At 44.9% G+C, this 21245-nt stretch overlaps 1 protein-coding gene across 1 annotated transcript in view; it reads right to left on the bottom strand.

Annotated features, from left to right (window-relative positions):
• LOC144828803 (kinesin-like protein KIF20A) overlaps positions 1-21245 on the bottom strand; it is a 412946-nt gene that overhangs the window by 173945 nt on the left and 217756 nt on the right. Inside the window, exons 11-12 of the mRNA XM_078687291.1 lie at positions 20572-20737; positions 18026-18196 (exon numbers count right to left, since the gene is read on the bottom strand). Of these exons, the coding sequence (XP_078543417.1) occupies positions 18026-18196; positions 20572-20737 (337 nt within the window). The remainder of the gene's footprint in view (positions 1-18025; positions 18197-20571; positions 20738-21245) is intronic.

The raw sequence follows: 21245 nt of genomic DNA, 5'->3' as shown, positions 1-21245 counted from the left end.
TCGTATCAAACACACATTCTACCAGAGCACTGCCAATTAAGCAGCAGTTGTCAGAACTGGGGTGACCGCAGCAGCTGGAAATGTAGTGATCACAGTGGGAATCACATCTGCCAATGACGGGGCTAAGAAGAGTTTCCTGTGCAGCACCAACTGTTGTAACCACAGCAGTAACCACTACTGTAACTATAGCCTGATCAAAGGCAACCACTACAGTCGTAACCATACCAGAGACAAACCAAAGCAGCAGAACCATAGAGCAGCAACAGCAGAACAGGGAACATAACAGCAACAACATTACCTACATAAAAGCCAAAACTGCTGTAGAAACAGCCATAAACACAGAAGCAACTGTAGAAAAAGCAGAAAAAGCTTGAGGGAAGTTCCCAGAGCTACAATCACAGCAAGGTCAAATGCATTAGTCCACAGCTGTGACCATGACATCAACATCAGTAAGTAACAATAGCATCTACCACAACAAGCGCCACAGAAACAACAAGAGAAATTACAATAGCTGTAACCAGTCACCACCATAGCTCAAACCATAGCTCAAACTGTAGATCTATGCCCACCAACAACCACAGCTACGGCCACAGCTGTCACAACAGCAATGACAACACCAACAACCGCAGCTATGATCAGAGCAAAGACCATGACGGGGACATTAACAATGACCACAATCATCAGCACAATTGGGACTAAAGGAGAAACAGCAGGTTCTGGAGCACAATGTGGCACAACAGAGGTCCACTGCAGCAATAACCAGAGCTATCAGGATTATGGAGAACACAGCAGCGACAGTGGGGACCACAGGAGTGGGCGAATAGGTCCCCCTAGCAGGGAAAATAACACTAATATCTGGTAGCAAAGTAGGAAAACAGTGAATACAACAGTAACCAGAGAAGGACAACAACAGCAGGAACCACAACAGCAACCCTATCTGTCACTACAATTGTAAGTACAGCAATAACCACATCTAAAAAGACAGAAGGAACAAAGCAGTGACCATAGGTGCCACCATCGTAAGTAAAGAAAGTTGCTACCATGAACGGACAACATAAATACCAACGGTCAACTGCTCTTGGCCTTGCCGAGCCATTTAATTTGAGGCATGCACTTCCTGTACCATTTTTTCTTTTTAATTGTTTTGTCAGGACCCTATTTTATACCTGGTCTGTACTTGCCTGCAATAGATATCCCTGTGAAGTGCTTCTGGCGTAGCATTTACTTGTGCAGAATTTACCACATTGAATTAGGCACATACCATTAGCCTTGATTAAGGCCTTGTGAATTGGATGATGGAGGTCTTGACTTGTAATGCAGTTAGGTAATTAAAGACACTATGGGAATAGTGCTGGATGATTAGTCCAGAAGCTATATAGTGGATTTGGTTACACTGGATGGTCTTATGGGGTTAAGGGGAAGAGCTGGCTGTAGCAGTCTATCATGAGACCATGGCACAATTTTACAAATGCTATAATCAGGAAACACCCTGCAAGTACATCCATGCCATGGGCTGAATTATAATATATGAATAACACATTTCTCCAACACCTCTCATATGCTTAATAAAATACTTCTTATATAATCTGCTAGGTACATGAATAAAGATTCACACTTGTATCTATTGAGATGCATTTGCAAACCATCCTATATTTCTTTGCAAGGAAAACCATTAACAATATTGAGAAATTTAACAAACCATTTTCAATGTTCTTGTATGGAAAATCTTTAGAGAGTTATTTAAAAAGTTTACTTATTTACATTAGCTCAAGGAAACAAGCATGGCATTCAGTGCATATACTCTGGCTATGGTAAATGTATTCTGGGAGACATGGCTATACACTTAACCCAATTGAAGCACACAATAATGGGTAAGGACGGTTCCAGCATCAAGGATTTACCTGAGTAATGTACTTTGTTAGTCTTAGATATTATGTTTACATGGGAACACCACCTTGTTGTAATATAACTAGGATAAACTGAAACTCAACTAATTTACTAACTTTTTGGTGGAAAAAACATGCATGTAGAGGAATACGTAAATTTGTGCAGCAACCCACCACCATATAAAACATTCCAAAAAATCACTTATGCACATTTCATGCAAGACCAGCAGCCTCTACAGATATTATGGTCTATGACTGGAAACATCTCCCCAGAAATATCATTCTCCATAGTGGCTAGCGCAGTTTGCGATACAGTAGGTGTTGCCTGTAGTCTCACTTAGGGATACAGACAGTGCTTTGGACTAGTGTAACCAGGATATATAAAACAGACTTTTAACATTTGGAAATTAAAACTCACTGGTGGCACAGGAATGCCTACTACATAGTAAACAAGTGTGGGCCCTTGCCCTGAGCACTTGACTGCATGTGCGGCTAGTATTCCGATTTTTAATTTTGACACTGGCATCACACTAATCTAGCACTGGTGCAGAGGCCTAAGCATGTCCCAGACAATGTGAGGTCTATGACCAGTCCTTTAGCTTTGAGGGGCGTTCTAAACTTGCCTCATAGTAAACAGTGGACTGTTGTCAATTTCCTGGGTGTAGCACATAAAGCAGTGGTGGCAGAGTACCCTGTTTTGGGAATCTTTATCATACATTACCAAACTTTGCTATCCATGTAATTGAGGGTGGGGTACTTTAACCCATCTACTGCCAAGCTCTGCGGGTAAACAAAACTGAGAAATGTTTGCTTACATATCGTGCTTGTGCATGTACTGGGAGCATGTGATACGTATTTTGGTAAGACTCTGTGGGTGTATTAGTCTCAGTCCTGAAACCAGTGTTATCCGTTTTGGGTATCCTTCGTTGTAGCATGGAACAAGATGAAGGGGGATAATAACTTCCCAGACTGCAGAAGTTTATTGCCTGCATTCCTCTGGACAGAAGATGGAGACCAAGACATTGAAGTGAGATGGATGGAGACAGGACTGATTTGAGAAATTCCATGACAGCTTTAATAGCAAGGCGTTGCTGATTCATTCTTACTAAGCATTGCCATTTGGTAGATGGTAGGGGTACAGGTGGGACAATAGTTTCTAATGTTTAAGGTGAGGAAGTTTCTATCCTAGGAATAACCTGTTGCATTATTGCTTCAAGGTGGTGGATATAAGCGCTCATGATGTGGGTTCTCCTGGTTCTTTGAACCTTGGAAAATCGCCACTTTATTGAAAGGCTGTGTTAGGGAGAGAGGTCAAGAGAAGGACACTTCAAAAGACAACCAAACCAACACTGGTTCTGAAGCTTGAGACAATGGATCCACGTTACCGGTCTGGAAAATGTGTTTAGAAGTGGGATCTATACCATCCCACTTTGTTCCAGTCCCATGTTCTTCTTTGTTAAGGAAGGAAGGACGTGCTACAGAGAGTACTGAAAAAGCTGCTGTTGTCTGACTGACAGCCAAAGGCAAAGAAAAAGCACCTCAAGTCTGGACTTATTTTCTGGAGGGCCACAGGGTCTGCCAAGATGCCTGCCGATAGAGGAAACGAGTTGGCTTGGTTCTGCGGGAGAAGATACTTTTCAGGAGAAGAGGCCCATTTGTTCAAAGCAAGGGGTTCCCAGAGAAAGCGGATGACCCAAGAACATGTGCCTGCAAACCCATGCTGTGAAAAGGTCTCCTGGTCCCTGTGTAGAGCACCAGGTTTGTGGATTTGAACACCTGCTATGGACTGTGGCACCCTGATCTGCCGGTGCTGTATTGTCCCTATTGTCATCACTATTATCCAATTATGCAGGTACCATGTACTCTTCTATGTATATTATTCTGTATGCGCTGCTGAGCTCAGTTTAAAAGCCAAGCCAGGCACTTCAATTTGTGCACGATGTAAAGAAGTCTAGTTTTTATTTTGTTTAAACAACTTGCACTTATGAGCAATCTTATAAAAGTCTCTCTTTCCAACTGTACTGGTTTCCTGCCAAAACAATTGATATTTTTGTTTGTAAAATGGCTGCTGACTGATGATATATTGCTGAGCAATTAAATTAAAGATATCTGGTTCCTGCAACCATACTTTCCTTCTGGAGTGTCAAATATTATGCTTTTGTTTGTACAATGGATGTTGACTAATTATACACAGCTGAGCAATTGAAGACCTCCATTTTCTACTGCCCTCATTTCCTGCCAGAGCATCTGGTATTTTGTTTTTACTGGTACAATGGCTGCTGACTAATTAAGGGCCTCTGTTTCCTGGCCAAAACGGTCTAATTGATAGGCAGCACCCTCCATGTGCATGACTAGATATAAATACCATATTCAAATTGTGGCTGCCCCTTGGTGTCATCCATCCATCCGAATAGAGCAATTTATGATCTCAGTTTCCTGCTGCACTTATTTTCGTGCTGGAGTGTCTAGTATTTTTTTGTTTGTACAAGGACCGCTGACTAATTATACCCAGCTGAGCAATTAAAGACCTCTGTTTCCTGCTGCCCTCATTTCCTACCAGAGTGTCTGGCATTTTGTTTTTATTTGTACAATGACTGCTGACTAATTAAGGACCTCTGTTACCTGTCAAAGACTATCTTCTAACTGGCAGCAAGAACCCTCCATGTGCATGACTGGCTGTAATTATCATGTCCAAAGAGTGGCCGTCTGCTTGGCTTCATCAACCCATCTAAACCAGCACTACTCGTGGGTTTGAGCCCTCACAACCTGCAACAAAAGGAACCCAGACAACGTCACAATTAAGCTGGGGGCTTGCAACCTCTCTTGAAATCCTGTCCCTTTTAGAGTACTTTTTATAATCTTGAACCCTGGAACCTGGTTGTTCTGGCAGCACCTCCCTCGCCCTGATTACGGCCATTGTTCTCTCACTGCTGCTCAATGCTCCAGCTACTACAATCCATTACACGGACCTAAGGTTAGTGCACTAGCAGCGCATCTCATGTTTTCGGTGTCTCTTTTCTTCAAGGACACCCTTGCAGGTTGAATTTAAATAAGGGAATTTTAGCAGAAGAAAAAGAAAAAAAGGACAAAACTTTGTAAGTTGTGCAAAGTAACACTATGTAAAAAAAAAACAGTTAATAGGATCGTTATCATTAGTGAAGAAACTAAAAATGAGCGCTTATGATTTAGTGCGGGGGTCAGTGGAACCCCCAAGTTGACCCACATTTCTTTCAGTAATACTTGGTTTTATACTTCTCAAGGTCACTTGCACTCAAAAAAACTCTATAACTGAACCCTTTCTGAGAAAGAGACCGTTTTCACCCGAGTCTAGTTTTACCTTACAGAGGGTAGAAGGGTAGACTTGATGGTGGTCTTCACAACTGGGTTTAGGGATTGAGGAGATAAGCCACAAACAACTGAAGGGAGAGCAAGAGAACAATGCTCAAGCTGATTGTAAATCATTCATGTAGGGTTGCTTAAAGTGATTATGTTCCTTTTGTCACAGAATACTTCTCCTGGCAGAGTCAGTGTCAGTGTGCCTTTCCTCTAGAACTTGAAGGGTCCTACTCAAAAAGATAAACACAGACTATCATTCTTTCCATGGGAGATCCAGGTGCACCAGATCCACACCAATTCCACGTAATCCCAGGGTCCTCTCTTCTAATACGAACGATTAACCTCAGGGGAAAATGAGGAAGGATCTTTGCTTCTGCATAAGTCTGGTGCATTCATGTGAGCGGCCCTTACTGCAGCACAGATGCCACAACTAAGGCATTAAGAATCCCTAAGCAGGGAACCTGCTCCCACCACTACAAAGGTTGAAGTGAGATATTACAAGTTGGAAGACACACCCTCTCCCTGATGGGTAGCGCGGCACTCTTTAAGATGATGTCCCTGCCCCGTTTCCTCTATGCAGAATTCCCTAGACCCAATTCCCACAAGTTACTTAAGAGATGTAGAGGGCCTGCAAAGAGAGTTGCTATGGAGTTGGAAAACAAGAATAGCATTGGCCAAGCTAATGCGCAGCTGGCACGACGGAGGCATCGGCCTTTCCGACTTCAAACTGTACTACTGGGCTTAACACCTGGCAGCAATAAACCACAATACTTATAGACGCATGGATGACCCGGGCTATGCCATGGACAAGTGGCTTTTACCAGGAGGGAATTGCAATAGGGCGCTGTACTCAAAGCCCCATTAACATCATTTAACAGGGCCGACCGGCCACTCAGTCCAGGTTTGGCACGCAGCAAGTAGAAGCTTGGGGTGGGAGCGGATTTTGACACTCGCCACCCCTCTCTGTGACTCCGAAAAACTGGGGAACCTTTTGACCTCGAAGGGGTTCAACAAGTGGGATATCATCGGGATCTGGGGGACTTGTGGGTGAAAGGCGACAAGAAAACGTTTGTCTCCCTGCAGCAGGAACACGATCTAGCCAATTCAGAATACTTTAGCTACTTACAGGTTTGGCACGTACTGCAGACAAACCTGCACCCCCCGCCCCCCCCCCCCCGCCAGAGCACTCACCACTCGAAGACAGACTGCTAGATGGCTACCTGCCAGAAAAAGCCATTTCAACAACATGTCGGACCCCTCCAGCACACGAGGGAGAAATGGGAATGACTGTTTAGAAATAGACGATGAGGAGTGGCAGATAGCAGTCGCTTCCCCCAAGGAAGTGGCAATCTCGGCAGGCCTGAGATTAGTTCAACTCAAAATCCTACACTGCATATACATCACAGGACCATGCCTGGTCCGTATGGGGAGGTCACAGGTGGGAGAATGAAGAGAGCACTGCGGCAAAAGGGCACTTTCTTGCACATATTATGGGAATGCGACCACATACAGGCTTACTGGAGCAAAATCCATGACAAAATTAGCAAAACATTAAGCCTCACCGCTCACCCCTAAGCAAAGAGATGCCTATTAAACATATGGGAGCCAACAGATCTCAACAGTAAGAGAAAGATATGGGTCACCCTAGGGTTGATGTTAGTGAAGAGAAATATTGCACATTTATGGGGAGATACACACCCGCCCACCATAGCAGCATGGAAGAAAGACCTAGATTGGCGTATGTTTAGGGAAAAGACGATCTACGTTGCTCGAGGTTGCCTCAAAAAGTGGTCCCAAGTCTGGAACGCATGGACCACGATGACCCTCCCTCCCCATGAATGTAAACAGATATAAATTGCGGAGTTGTACAAGTCGGAAAAGTTGTTTGTCCTTATCATACTGCACTTCTTCCTCTTCACTGTATAATGTGCTATTGATTCACTATGTTTAATAAAAAGAACTCCTAAAAAAAAAAAATCCCTAAGCAGAGGCTGCCAGTGCTCAAAGGTATCACTGTAACAGTCAGTCTGGAGACTGCAACTACAGCGGAGCGTGGGCCAGCAGAAAACCAAGAGGGTTCTGCTGCAGAGCTGGGCATGGCTGCAAAGACTAACATCCTTGAAGTCATCTCGCAACATCATCCAGAAAGGTTTCCGCCACAGCCCAGTGAGAAAAGAGCCCATACTGCGAAAGTACCAAGGTTTACATGGGCCAGCTAATGGCGAAAGTGTTTTAGAGCAAATTATAGGTAAACTGCAAGGCTTTGCCTGTACCAGAGGAGGAGAGACATGAAGAAATGCGTGCCACGCTGCAATGCCTGCTTGAGATTGGTTTTTTATGGTAAAGGATGAAAAAGTGCTGAACTGAGCTACACACGGATAACATTGAGCTAACGGCATCAGAGCCTAATTTTGCCGAAACGCAAATAATTGTGGGGGTGGTAATAGTAGCAATTTTGGTCTTAGTGGGAAGAGGATGATTATCGCAAAGGGAAGGGGGTTGTTGCACCTCGTATACAGAATGCCGCATTTTGAAACTCTGTAGGCCGCATCCATAGAATTGTGAAGCATTATTTTTACTGTGAGATTGCAAATACTTTGTCATAAAGATACGCACTAGACAGGACATGAGATTATTTTATATGTTAACTGATTTTGGAATTCTGAGCTCGAGCTCAAACATTACCTCCGGGAGAAGACTAACTGCTTGCCCATCGCGAACCTGAGTGTTAAGAACAGAAAGGGTTGCACTTGGCCCAATTTTCAGAGCCATCATAAGACGGCCCTAGGACACCAGTGGAAAAGTATCTCAGCCTCCAAAGTTGGGTTCTATTAGCCCCCATCTGCCCTTTAGGTCCATTATCCACTGGTCCTCTAAGAGGGAAGTGCTTAAATGGGATTTGCTCTAATGGAAGTAATACATCAATGCCACTTCTAAAGGCTCAATATGCGGACGCGCTTAGGGCCGAGACATTGCTCTGATTCACGCTAACAGTGGAGTGCCGGGGGGAGGAGCCAAGATGGCGATCGGAGCGGTTGCATAAACGCTTGGCTCCGTGGGCCCTTCCTCCCCGCAAGTATATCCTGAAGATAATCCTGCGCAAGGTCTGCTGATCTAAGTTGCTGAAGGGAAGCACTTACTTACCGTCTGTTTCTGGGGCTCCACCGCGCAGTAGATCCGAAGAACCGTCCCCGTCTGCTTGCCGGCCTTCGTGGCGCTGAAGCCGGGGCCTCGAGTGCAGAGGGTGTCCTGCAGTGATCGTAGCGTTGGCGGCCCTGGTTGGGATGAGAAGCCGGTCAGTGGGAGCCTGAGAGCCGTGAACCGGGAGAGTTGGTATCAACCCACTCCCAATAGTGGGTTGCCCCGTGAACCCGAGATATTGCCGAGCCGGAGAGAGCCCATGCTGCCCGGTTCCCCTTGGGTGGGACGCCCAGCCATGTTGATAGTCCCGTCCGGGATCCAGCGGGTGGCTCCCGGCGAGCTGCGGGGAGCACGTCCGGCCTTTTGGTGACTCTCCTTTCTGCAGCAAGCGCCGACTGCCGAGATCCAGCCGTGGGGCCTGCTGACTCCAGTGGTCGGACGAGACTCTGAAGTGGAGGGGAAGAGGAGGAGAACGAGATGGCTGAAATGGCGGATGGCGCCTCGGGGTGCGCCCCTCCCGGGGACAGAGACACTGCTGACCTTGAGACCCCCGGAGTTTGGCAATGTGGGGAACTGCTTACGCGTGGCCACGTATTGGCTGCACTGACGACCCTGCGGACTGCCCTGCTCCAGGGAGCCCGGGACTTGGAAGGAAGGCTCGCCGCCATTATTGACCCGCCATTTTGTAACGGACTGGGCTGCTTTCGAGTTGGTGCCGCTGTGACTCCCTCTGCTACAGTGTTATATTCCCCGGATGGGTTTACAGACTTGGAGGCGCGAATAGATTTGGTTTCTGAGTTTACTGTTGCTACACCTGTTCCGCAAGTGGTTGTCTCACCGGGTCCTTTTTCTGTCCAGCGAGTGGAGAAGCTACATCGATCCATGGTACATGAGGCCCGGACTGTGCAGCGGTGTTTCCCACATCCTGTGCTTTCCGTTCCGTGCTTGGCGGACCTGTCTTTGGACTTGAGACTGTTGGTGGTCTGGGTATTGTTGCATTCCGACATCCGCCATGCATCGTCAGTTGTCTCTCGGTGGCCACGACCATGTTGGGCGGCTGCGCTACCTGGTCTGATTGGAACAATTGGACCTTTTGTACCGAATTGTATCCCGTCTGCAGGACTCTTCATCATTGATACTATTGACAGAAGCGGCCAGGGGTGACCTCATTTGGGATTTGGAGGGACTTTTTGCTGGTTAATGGTGATTCAAGGGCACGTCTAGTGGGGCTGTAATTGATTGCGTTTTATGTGCTTTCTGATACTTATACTTTTATATTGCTTCTGTTTATACGATTCTAGTATGCGGGGGTGGGAGGGAATGGGTAACCGAATCGCTGGCTCTTCTCCTCAATTTTTTTCTTCTTTTCTCTTTCTTTCCTATATTTCGGGTCTCTCATTTAGGGCGACAGGCACGCTGCTGGGGTGGTAGGCCGTAGCCTTTTTACAGGGGTGCAGGGTGGGGGGTTGGGGCATGGGTTTGTTTTCTGCTTCTTTTTTGTTTCTATGGCCCTTTGCCCTTTTCCTTCTTCGATGTCGTCGTCTTCATGTCTCCCATAGTACGTCTCTTTTAGGGGTGGGGCTCGCATACCGTGCTTGGTACGTGACTATTGCATTTATCCTGACTTTGGTACTCTTCTCTTTTCCCATTCAATCTATGTTCATCATCGGAGTGATAATGTGTTTTAGCTGACTGTGTTGGGAGCGGGAATGACAATGCGATGTCGATTTTTGATTTAATTTTTGGTTATTTAAAAATGAACCGTTTTAAATCCTTGGTATCACGTGTTATCTTGCTTCTCTGCTAGATCCTGGATGTGGCTTTGTTTGTAAGCGCCGGATTGATGTGATACTGCTTTCTTAATTTCTGCTCGATTTAATTAGCGGCCGGCCACACTGGTTGTAGGCCCGTGTTTGTAATTTCATGCTAATTGAAATAAAGGTTCTTTAAAAAAAACAAAAAAACAGTGGAGTGCCTGGGAAAGGGCTCCCTGCAAGCCTCTTCTGGTAAATCCTCAATATCGCTTCTGCCCTTACAACTGCACTTTACTCCGAGAGCGCCTGGGAAAGCGCTCCCCTGCTTTTAATTATTCACTTTCTCGCCGCATTTGACTCTGTGTACTGTGTTTTTTTTTAAAAGAAAAAAGAAAAACTTTTTAATTACTGGATACCCTTCATTTGTGGCTTACCTGCCGGTTGGGCACAGCGTCCCTCCCCGGTCCAGCGCAAATTCTTCCATTTGTCTGGAGGGAGGTGCCACCCACCGGAAGTCAGGTTTCACCACTTACGCCTTTCCCCTACCTTGAGGTTAGCATTCTAGATTTCCCCCACTATAAGAGGACATGCTCAAACAGACACGCAGCGGGCGCGCCACCGGCGTGCAAACGGCAACCTAGTCTTCACCCGTCCACGCCTGTTCCGCAGCCAACGCCAGCCATGCTGCCAGTCGCCCCCAGACGACCCCATCCACTGCACTACCCCATAACTGTTAGCTATCAGAGAAAAATGGTGTCGTTGTATCTCCTCATCACTGATCAACCTCGCAGATCCCCCGCCTCACTTTTTATGTGACAAACGTTCCACTAAAATCTCTTTGAAACCCGGCCTTCCCGCCCCTCCCACCGCCACCTGTAGGCATTCCGCTCCCCCCCCAATGCCCCCATGGACCCTCCCGTCAAGGTTTGTCTATTAAACTGTTGTTTGCTTCCTCGTCACGCTGAGGATATATGGCTCTCCCTCACTACCTATGCATGAGATATAATGTTCCTAACCGAAACATGGGTCAGGGACTCCTCCAACCCCGATATCAGCCTGGCTTTACCATCAGATTACCGATTCTCAGGAATTAACAGAACTAATAACAAGCTCGGGTGAGGGATTGCAGTGATCCTCAGACAAGGATGGGAGATATCCTCTAGAAAAATCCCCAACATTAAACCTTTGGAAGCAATGTACTTCTGCATCACCTCCACTTCCACTCTGGTGGTAGCAGGAATTCTCATTTATAGACCCCCCCTGCTCCCCACCTCCTTGACTTTTATGACATTGTGGCTGACCTTTCACTGAAGCACGCGCACTTCACTGTCCTCGGTGATTTTAACATATACATCGATGATACTGGCTGCGTCAAAGCCAACCAACTTGTTGACACTTTAAATGGCCTCAATCTCACCCAGAGGGTGATAGGCCCTACTCACCAGGCTGGACATACCCTAGACTAGTGGCGGCTGGTGACATTTGAAACTGGTGTGGCGTAAAATGATTGTCATACTGCACAGTAGCGAGCGAGCCCGAACATCCCCCGAGAAAATTATGATAAAAGAGTGGACAAATGGGGCATTTTCAAGCAAATTTGAAGTCACATACACCCCTCGACTAATTTGCAAATGTCCACTTTCACCTCGCTAATGTTAATACCAATGAGTGGCTGAACAAAGTGCTGCACCTGACCTGCACAATGATGCTGTCAGACCAGGCATCCTGTCTTCTGTGGTTTTACTGCCCCCATAAGAACAACATTTCAAGTGCTCAGTGACAAAGGCCTGCCAGAAATGCTCCATCTTCTGCAGATGGGTGTCTCATAGTATTCAGAAAAACTCCACCTTGTGACTAACATAACTGAACATGTTGGTATTGTTACTAATTGCAACCAAACCGCACTGTCCAGTGTTTCACATACTGATTTCAATAAACCTTATTCTGCAGAAGACACGTATGTTTTTAAAGCTAATAGCACCTGAAATAAACATGCAGTATAACAAATACAAAAAGCAGTCTTTGTGTACTTTGTCACCAGAACCCCTACCATGATGGAGCATACATATCGCTGAAAATATATAATTTTTCTCTCTCCACACTCTCTCTCTCATACACACACACACGCAAACACACAACACCACAGGCACTGCACTTCGAAAATTAAAGGTTTAGCAAAATCTTAATTGCAGAATAAAAACGATGCTCATTCCTAAACAAGATTGATAAAGTGAGCCACAGTATACCATCTAAACCAGAGTGCCATAACCCTTTGACATCACAAGGCATTGTCTTGTTTCCCATAACCCCAAAAACACAATGGTATGTTCACATGACTCATAACCCTCTGACATCACAATATCTGTCATTCACAAATGTGCTTTGCTAGCACAAACGGTGTTTAGTTTCTTAAAGTCTGACCCATTGGCACAGCACCGAGACTGCCTTGCTGTCCGTCGCTGACGATCTTCATATGCTACAGGATAGAGGTTTTTCCGTTATCCTGGTGCTTTTAGATTTGTCAGCGGCGTTTGACACTGTGTCATATGACATCATGATCTCCAGATTAATTGACATCGGGCTGGAAGGCAAGGCGCTGGCCTGGCTAAGGAGTTTTCTCACAAAGCGTACCCAGAGTGTCATCTTGGGTCCGTATCGGTCGGAGGAGGTGGAGATCTCAAAGGGGGTGCACAGGGCTCTTGTTTGAGCCCCACGTTATTTAACATCTATGTGGCCCCCCTGGCTAACATCATGAGATCACACGGTATCATCCCGGTATCGTATGCGGACGATACTCAACTCCTCTTTCCGTTTAAAACACTGACACCTGAAGTGCGAAACTCCTTTGCCAGGGGGATGAAAGAGGTGGCCCACTGGATGGCATCAAACTTCCTGCAGTGCAACGTTTCTAAAACGGAGGTGATGCTCTTCGGGGAAGCTAAACGCCTGTGGACTCCTGACTGGTGGCCTCAAGATCTGGGCCCAGTCCCTGAGCCTAAATAGGTTGTAAAAGATCTTGGAGTAAAATTGGATCAGGAGCTTGCCATGAAACAACATGGAAATCAAGTAGTCAGCTCCTGTTTCCATGTTATTGGGCTTCTCCGGAGAGTGTTCCCCCTGCTCCCTGATACCACCAGAAAAACTCTGGTACAGTCGCTCGTGTTGAGTAGATTAGATTATTGCAATGGACTGCTGCTAGCCGCCAACGAGGGGATTATTGCAAGATTACAGGTTGTGCAAAACACCGCTGCACGCCTTGTTCTTAATGTCCCTGCTCGTACTCCATCTAAACCACTGTTAACCAAACTTCACTGGCTCTCAGTGAAACAAAGGGTGAGGTTTAAAATATGCTGTGTCATTCACAAATGTCTCATAGGGAAAGGCCCCGACTACCCGACTAAAAAGTTTAATTTATATGTCCACTCCAGATCTCTTAGATCAGGAGATCAACAACTGCTATGTGTTCCCAGGTTTAAGAAGACAAGACAAGGAGGTAGGGCCTTGTCAGTGGCTGGCCCGAAGCTGTGGAATGATCTCCCCATGGAAATCAAACTATGCAGAGAACACCTTCCTTTCAGGAAAAAATTAAAAAAACTTTTCTTTTTCAGGACTAGGTCATCTATCTAGGGAGGACTGCTATATGTTTGGGTTTCTTTGCTCACAGATGATGCCAGAGGCGCGGAGATACTCCTTCGGGAGTCGAGTCCTAGCGCGGTATAAGTTTGCAAATAAATAAATAAAATTGGCTCTCCTATATGTTGGGAAAAAGTAACAAAAAAGTATTGCTTCCTATATATAATGCATACAGGACGTAACAAATGAGGTGTGCAAGTACGTTAATTGAGTGTACCTTTCAGACGTAAAATAATTTCTCATATTACAGCACGTAGACAGTAGCACGAGGTTAAAGAAAAATACTCCTCTGGGCAGGGCCAATGTCCACTCTATAAATGTTTTGGAGAATTGTCAACAGGTCATGAAGACGGTTACACTGTAAAGCCAGACCTGAAAATAAGCGAGGAGTAAGGATTTGTGCTAAGAAGGAGAAAACAAGGATCTTTAATCATTTCCCCTTACGTTATCAACCCTCTCGTACCTGTATAACTTTATATTTACAAATACATTTGGGTTGATTCAAAAAGCTTTTACCTGGAATAAAATAAATTTCGGCCCAGAGCCAGATTTTCAAACCTTTTTCCAAGTGTAAGGGAAAGCATAATGCAGGTAAACGTTTTAGACTCCACAAAGTATTAACTATTTCAGAAATTCAGGATGGGCATAGTTTTACATCCATTGATGTTACTTGCAAGTAGAGCTGCACAAAGTTTTTATTACATGAAGAAAATCTCATGTAGACCTTAATTTCTGCAGCCCCTAAGGCCGAAGGAGTTTTTCACTCTTATAATTTCATAGCTTGGCCTAGTCTTGATTTTCAAACTGGTGGCATTTCCTTACAAGTGCTAGTTGCCACTGAAAACCGACGGGACGTTTTCTCGCCATTTGGAGTTATAAAACGTGGTGGCTATTGCAATCTTTTTTTCCCCCTCAAAATAACTTAAAAGTAACACGATAGTCCAAATTTGTGAAAATCCATATGCAGAGAACATTGAGAGCTTTGCGACCAATAGCTAGTAAACACAGTCTGCACAAGAATTACCGGAACCTTCTGATGTCAAGATGGTGCACACCCCTTGAGCCCCCCCCGCCCCCAAACAAATCAAGCAGCTTGATTTACGCCCCCTTTCTAACCAGGGGCTCCAGACGGCCCGGAGTCTGATCCTGGCACAGGGTCCGGGCGCCAGGCCCAGTGCCAGTGGCTGGCACCAGGCACCGGCAGAAATGGGTTATTAAAGAAAGCCATAAACATGTGTATGGAAAGAACTGGAGGCAAAGACCACGAACCCACCGCAAAGGGCAGTGTTGGAGTAAAGGTCAACAAAAATGTTTTAAAAACTTACCTTACTGCACCACCTCAGCTTCCCACCGTCTGGTCCTGCGTTTTCGAATTCCGGCTACAGCTCTACATGTCATCATGAAAGGCAGCCCTCCTGCCTCCCATCTGCCAATCACAATGCTGCAATTACAGCGTTGTAATTGGTAAGGCCGCGTCCCACCCGGGTCATTTTCTCTGTGTATGCTGCTGCATACACAGAGAAAAGGGAGAGTGGGCGGTCCTGCTCGAGGGCAGGGGGGAGTGGTTTGCCCAGTGTTGTGCATACTGACTGTTTGGGCGGCCTCAGGCTGCCCAAACAGTCCGTATGCACAACAGTGGGCAAGCCACTCCCCATGCCCTCGGGCAGGACCGCCCACCCCCATCTACACACTTTTGCTTTCTCGCAGTGTGAGAAGCAGAAACATAAATGGAAGTTATTACCATTTATGTTTCTGCCTTCTCGCACCGCGAGAAAGCAGTGGGGCGACGCCCCCATGCCCAAATGGGGGAGCCGCCACTACCCTAGACATATTGTTCACTAATCACCCATACCTGCTCAACGCTGCTCCCCTACCGCTTCCCTGTTCTGACCATTCTCTCATCCTCTTCAGCCTAATATCCTCCCCTCACCCTAATCTACCTTCCCCTGCTCAGGAGCACAGCAGAAAATGGTGTAGAGTCTCCTGCTCCTCCCTGGCCCCCAACCTTGACAACCCCCTGCTTCGGATAAGGGGCGACCTAGATCTTGATGTCACCAGTTTTAACAATTGGCTCTCCTCTGCCCTTGACAAAGTTGCCCCAATACTACCCCTTATATCCATTAGACAAAAACCTTCCATCCTGTGGTTCACCCCGCACTACACGTTGCCAAAAGTCATTGCAAAAAATTGGACCGGACCTGGAGACTTATGTACAACAACAAGGAAAAAGCTACATATATAGCCGCTATCAAGAGTTTTCATAGGCAAAAACGTGCTGTAATGAAGGATTATTTTGTCAATAAAATTAACTCCACGTGCAACTCGCCAAAATCCCTCTTCAAAATTGTAGAAGGTTTTACTAAGCCTACAGCCTTGTCCAAAAGGATTTCTCCCTCCCAGGAACTCTGCGATGGCCTCTCAGACTTTTTTTTACAATAAAATTGCTGACATCTACTCCACTTTTTACCCCTCTCAGCAACCTCCAGAACTTACCACTGGCACTACCAACCCTAACAACCTTTCCTTTACTTCCTTCACCCCCATTCCCCATGAAGTTGCTCTTAAAAAATGGCTCTCTTGTAAATCTGGGTCTCCAAAAGACCTCTGCCCTGCCACTCTCTTTAGCTCTATTGCACCCCTCATCATTTCCCCTCCTAACACCATTTGGAAGGCCTCCCTACAGTCTGGAGTATTCCCTTCTGCCTGGAAACAGGCCATGTTAATACCTATTCTGAAAAAACCTGATGCGGACCCCTTGGTCTCAAAAAATGACCGCCCCATCTCCCTTCTTCCCAAACCTGCAAAGGTTCTTGAAAGAATTGTCCAAGAGCAACTTGCCACCTATCTGGAATCTGGACACCTCCTTCACGACTCTCAATCCGGTTTCAGACCCAGTTTTAGCACTGAGTCCGCCCTGATGGAGGTGTCAGAAAATATCCGCGAATGTGTTGACTCAGGAGAGTCAGCCATGTTAGTGCTCCTAGACTTGTCCGCGGTGTTTGACACCATCTCCCATGACATCTTGGTTGAGAGACTCCGCAGTCTCGGAATTCAAGTCCGCCCCACTAAAATGGTTCAGATCCTTCCTAACCAACCGCTCTCAACTGGTCTCTCGGCAACCTTTTGTTTCCAGTGAAAAGCCTCTAAACTGCGGCGTCCCTCAGGGCTCTGCACTTAGCCCTTTACTCTTTAACTTATACCTATCCCCCCTGGCCAAAATAATTGAAACATGTGGAGTCTGTGTGATCTCCTATGCTGACAACACCCAACTTGTGTTCTCATTCAGAGACCACTCCAAAGCGACCTTCTCCAATTTCAGACGCTGCTTGCTTAAAATCTCCTCCTGGATGGCCCTTAACACCCTCAAACTAAATGCAGACAAAACTGAGGTGACGTTCTTCAATCAATCTAGCCCCCACCCCCTCACTCCCTCTGGTGGCCATCTGAATTGCACCCACCTTCCGGAACCTGTGTCCTCGGCCAGGAATTTAGGTGTCGGGTTCAATAGTGAACTCTCTTGCAAAAATCAAATCAACCAAGTTTCTGCAGCTTGCTTCGGGAAACTCCACACGATCCGGAAAATATTCCCCTTTCTCCTTCAAGACTCTCGCCGGAACGATGTCCATGCGCTCATCACCTCCCACCTAGATTATGCTAATAGTCTGTATGCGGGGGCTCCTGCGTACCTGATCAGATGCCTGCAGACGGTCCAGAACGCTGTGGCGAGGCTGATTTACAATATCCCCTATCTCCACCCTATCTCTCCCTACTTAAAAATCTCCACTGGCTTCCAATGGCCAAACACATCCAATTAAAATCTATGGCACTGGTTTTCAGACCACTTCGAAGTACAGGCCCGGCCTACCTCACCTCAACCTCACCCAGTCTAGCCGCGCCCTTAGATTCAATCATCTACGCCTTCTCTCATCCCCCCGCTTTCGTCGCGCAAGAATGGGAGGCAGAGCATTTGTGGTGATTGCCGCCAAAGCCTTTGCCACTACGACTGACTAACTCAGAACCTATTTTGCGCCGTGACCTTAAGACTTGGCTCTTCTCCAGCAGCTACATTTCACTAAGCTTTCTCTCCTCCTTCACCTGTCCTAAGTGCCCAGACACCCCCTTCGGGGGTAGCTGCTTGCTATACAAGCTTCTAAATAAATAAATAAAATTAATCCTAGTAAATTCAAATTTGAGCCCTACCAAAACATAAACTTTACCAAGAATGGGATAATCAACATTCTGTTCGCTTGCAAATAAAGACATATTTATGAATACCTCTTGACTCAAAGCCATAACATCCAGTTCTTCTTCATCTTCAAGAAAGTCTTCATCCGAGAGAAGATCTTCAATGGAAGTGTTGGCGTCGACCTTTATTGCCTTGCCGTCCTTTCCAACCAGTTTTGGTGCTAGAAATTCCAAGACTCTAGGGTTGATTGTCTGAACCACCTAAAAAATGAACACTGTAAAAACACACTGAACTGCAACATAAGCTTCCTTGATTGCGATTGTTCATCCTTATATCAGTTTGTGGTTTCGCAAATTAATCAACTACATATATATTAATAAATGAAACTTTACTCACAAGGTTAACACCAAAGTACAATTATAATCATCTCCCGTCAAACAAACTTTTGTTGATATTGGAAGAACTGAGCCAAAGGGAAATGCTGCAACAGCTACTTACTGGTTGAGAATCCGAAAGCTTAGGGAACAAAACCTTGAATGCATTCTAAATACAATGTTATCTTTGTGACCAACTTAAAGCATTGCTTATTAAAATTCTAAAAACTTGAATACATAACCAGAGAAAAACGCTTGCAATGTTCGTAGTTTATAATCTTAAAAACTATCATACTTCTGTGAGAAATACTGTTTTTCGTTTCGTGCACCACACCATGCCAGACGTTGAGGAAAAGGGGTTACATTATCCCAAAAAAGTGCAGGAAGCTCAAGGGGAAAGATGCCACTGACCTTACAGAAAAGTAAACAAAAGAAACGTGGATGTCCCATCACTATCTCCCTTCCTCCCAAGAAGAAGAAAGGTTGTAGAAAATTGTGATATGCTTTCCATTAATCATTTTGGGCAAGTGACAATCTTAACAGTGAAACAAAACCAGCTAAGAGTCTGCAGCTGATCGGATGCCTATGGTCACGACTAGTTATTGCTACAAGTGTGGAATACTTAATCTCAAAATGTTATTTTAATCGTTCTGTGGAATACGCCTATTTGCATTGGTATAGAAACTATAACAACGTCATCTGGTGGCCTTCTTTGATAATTACTCGTGCAGAGAGTTTGCCAAATGGCTCATAATTATAATGTGTGCAGATTTCGAAATCATACATCTCTCAGCAGGGAAAAGTGGACAAAGACTGCTTATTTGGGATCGTTTTGAAGATAGGCCAACTTCAGCAGTAATGTTACCAAATCTTTCCCACTAGCAAGCTGAGAGGGCGGGGGGGAGGGGGTGGATGTGTGTTTTTTTTTCTGAAGTAGATCTAACACTCCTTAAGGTGGTTGGCTCTACATAAGGATGTTAGGTCTTAAGTACACATTTGTAACGTACATGGACAAAAAGTATTAGGCGCAAAGCTTACCGATTTTACTGTGTAACTTCATTGTACTTAAATATGTAACACGGTTATAACAACAGTTACTACTTTTCACTAGCTTGTTCTTTTTCCATCAGTAGTTTCCCTAAGCTCCTGAAATTGATGTTTTCGTTACGGATACCTTTTCTGTCGTAAAATAACATCGCATTGCGACTATTAACATACTTCAAAGCTTGTTACACTATCAAATACAGATAAAGAATTGACAATGATCTAACTTCTGGACACTATCTGCAACTTACAATTACATCTACAGCAAAGCCGAAGAGATAAATGAAGTTTTAGAGCAATTGTTACATTATTTTGCGACTATCAATCAGAAGTGTTTAAAGTGTTTATTTTATGACTTCTTACATCCCATTTAGTCCAAAGTAGTTGCACAACTGGAAACTTTGCCGATACTCACTGCCAGTACAGTCATCTGAAGACCTGTTTCAACTGCAATACTCAACATGCACAACTTTACCGTGTCGAGGACCTCCAGGCTATGGTTAATTTTACTACATATTGTGACTGGAATTCTTTAAATAGAATGCGCCCTGAGAGCTTAGTTCAACATTAATGTGGACCAACTGGGATATATATATTACCAAGTCCTCAAGTTGCTTCACAATGTGGGAATGAAACACGCAGGCTGCTATCTTTCTATTGTGATTAAGGGAAAATATGAATTTAAAAATGTTTCCATTATGGAAAAAAGCATCGGATTTATCCTTGAGCAATGGACTCTTTGTAACAATCTTGGAAACGGACTACTCTGCTGTGTCAATACCGCAGGGTAAAAAACTGTACTTAGTTTCTCTTTTTTGAAGTTTAATTTATTATATATGAGCAGTGGACAGTCAGTCAGTGGAGGTGGGAAATGCATGTTGTGTAATAATTATAGTGCTGGATTTCATGTCACAATTCTTTATGCCATTTGCTTCTACGATCATTCAGTATTTACAAGTGGCGGGAACCTCAATGATACAAAATGTAAATTGCATTTCAACAGGTTTCCCTATAATGCACAATGGAAAATAAAATTCCTTCTGCAAAAAAACAGATACAACACAATCTTACATGCTCGTAACAACACTATGACCATAAAGAGAACACTGATATTGTGCTCAACTAATGAAGGCTATCAATTGAAACACTTGAAACATGCTAAACAAAAAAAGGTTAAATTGATAGTCATAAAACCGAGAATAATGTGGCCTACTTACTTCCTTGGCCACAGCTGAAAATTTCATGACATGTAAAGTTTCATCATAGTTGGAAGCACACTGGTTTATGTTCACTATCATGCAAGCTTTTCCTTTGCCACAAAAGAAGGGCTGAAATAAGCGAGTCAGTTTACTCTCTCTGAAGGGAATATAGTTTTGCTTCATTCTGCAAAGATAAAACCGGAAAGAACGTTCATTAAGTACAATGGTCAATGCAGATTTAGTTTCTTTAACACTTCTAATTCAACCCTGAGGTGCTCATACTTTGTGAGTGCAGGGGGTAGAAACCTGACCCTCATCAGTTACCTCTCCATATAAGGACAGGTATTTAATCTAGCCAGAAACTGAGTCGCTGGCGGGTACAGACACTCCGCATTACACTGAGATCTGGAAGTGGCATTGTCATTTCATAAACTTAAAGCCCTCTCCTTCTTATTCTGTAGCGAGGATGTAAAAGCATGTATCCTGTAAATAGATTGAGCAAAGCTAAGTACCTTTTTAGAACTGCTTCTAGGATTTGTGTTAGAAACTCCCTTGAAATTCTCCAAAACGAATGCATTATTTTAATACAACCGAATCCAAAGCTGGCAATAGCAGGTCTGTTCTTGTAATGACTGTAAAATGGATTGGATAACTCTGAAATGAGTTTTAACGGGCAGAACAGGAGCAGCAAT

This window comes from Lissotriton helveticus, chromosome 4_1 (assembly GCF_964261635.1).
Source record: "Lissotriton helveticus chromosome 4_1, aLisHel1.1, whole genome shotgun sequence".
Classification (NCBI taxonomy): domain Eukaryota; kingdom Metazoa; phylum Chordata; class Amphibia; order Caudata; family Salamandridae; genus Lissotriton; species Lissotriton helveticus.
This window is presented reverse-complemented; position numbering and strand designations above follow the sequence as displayed.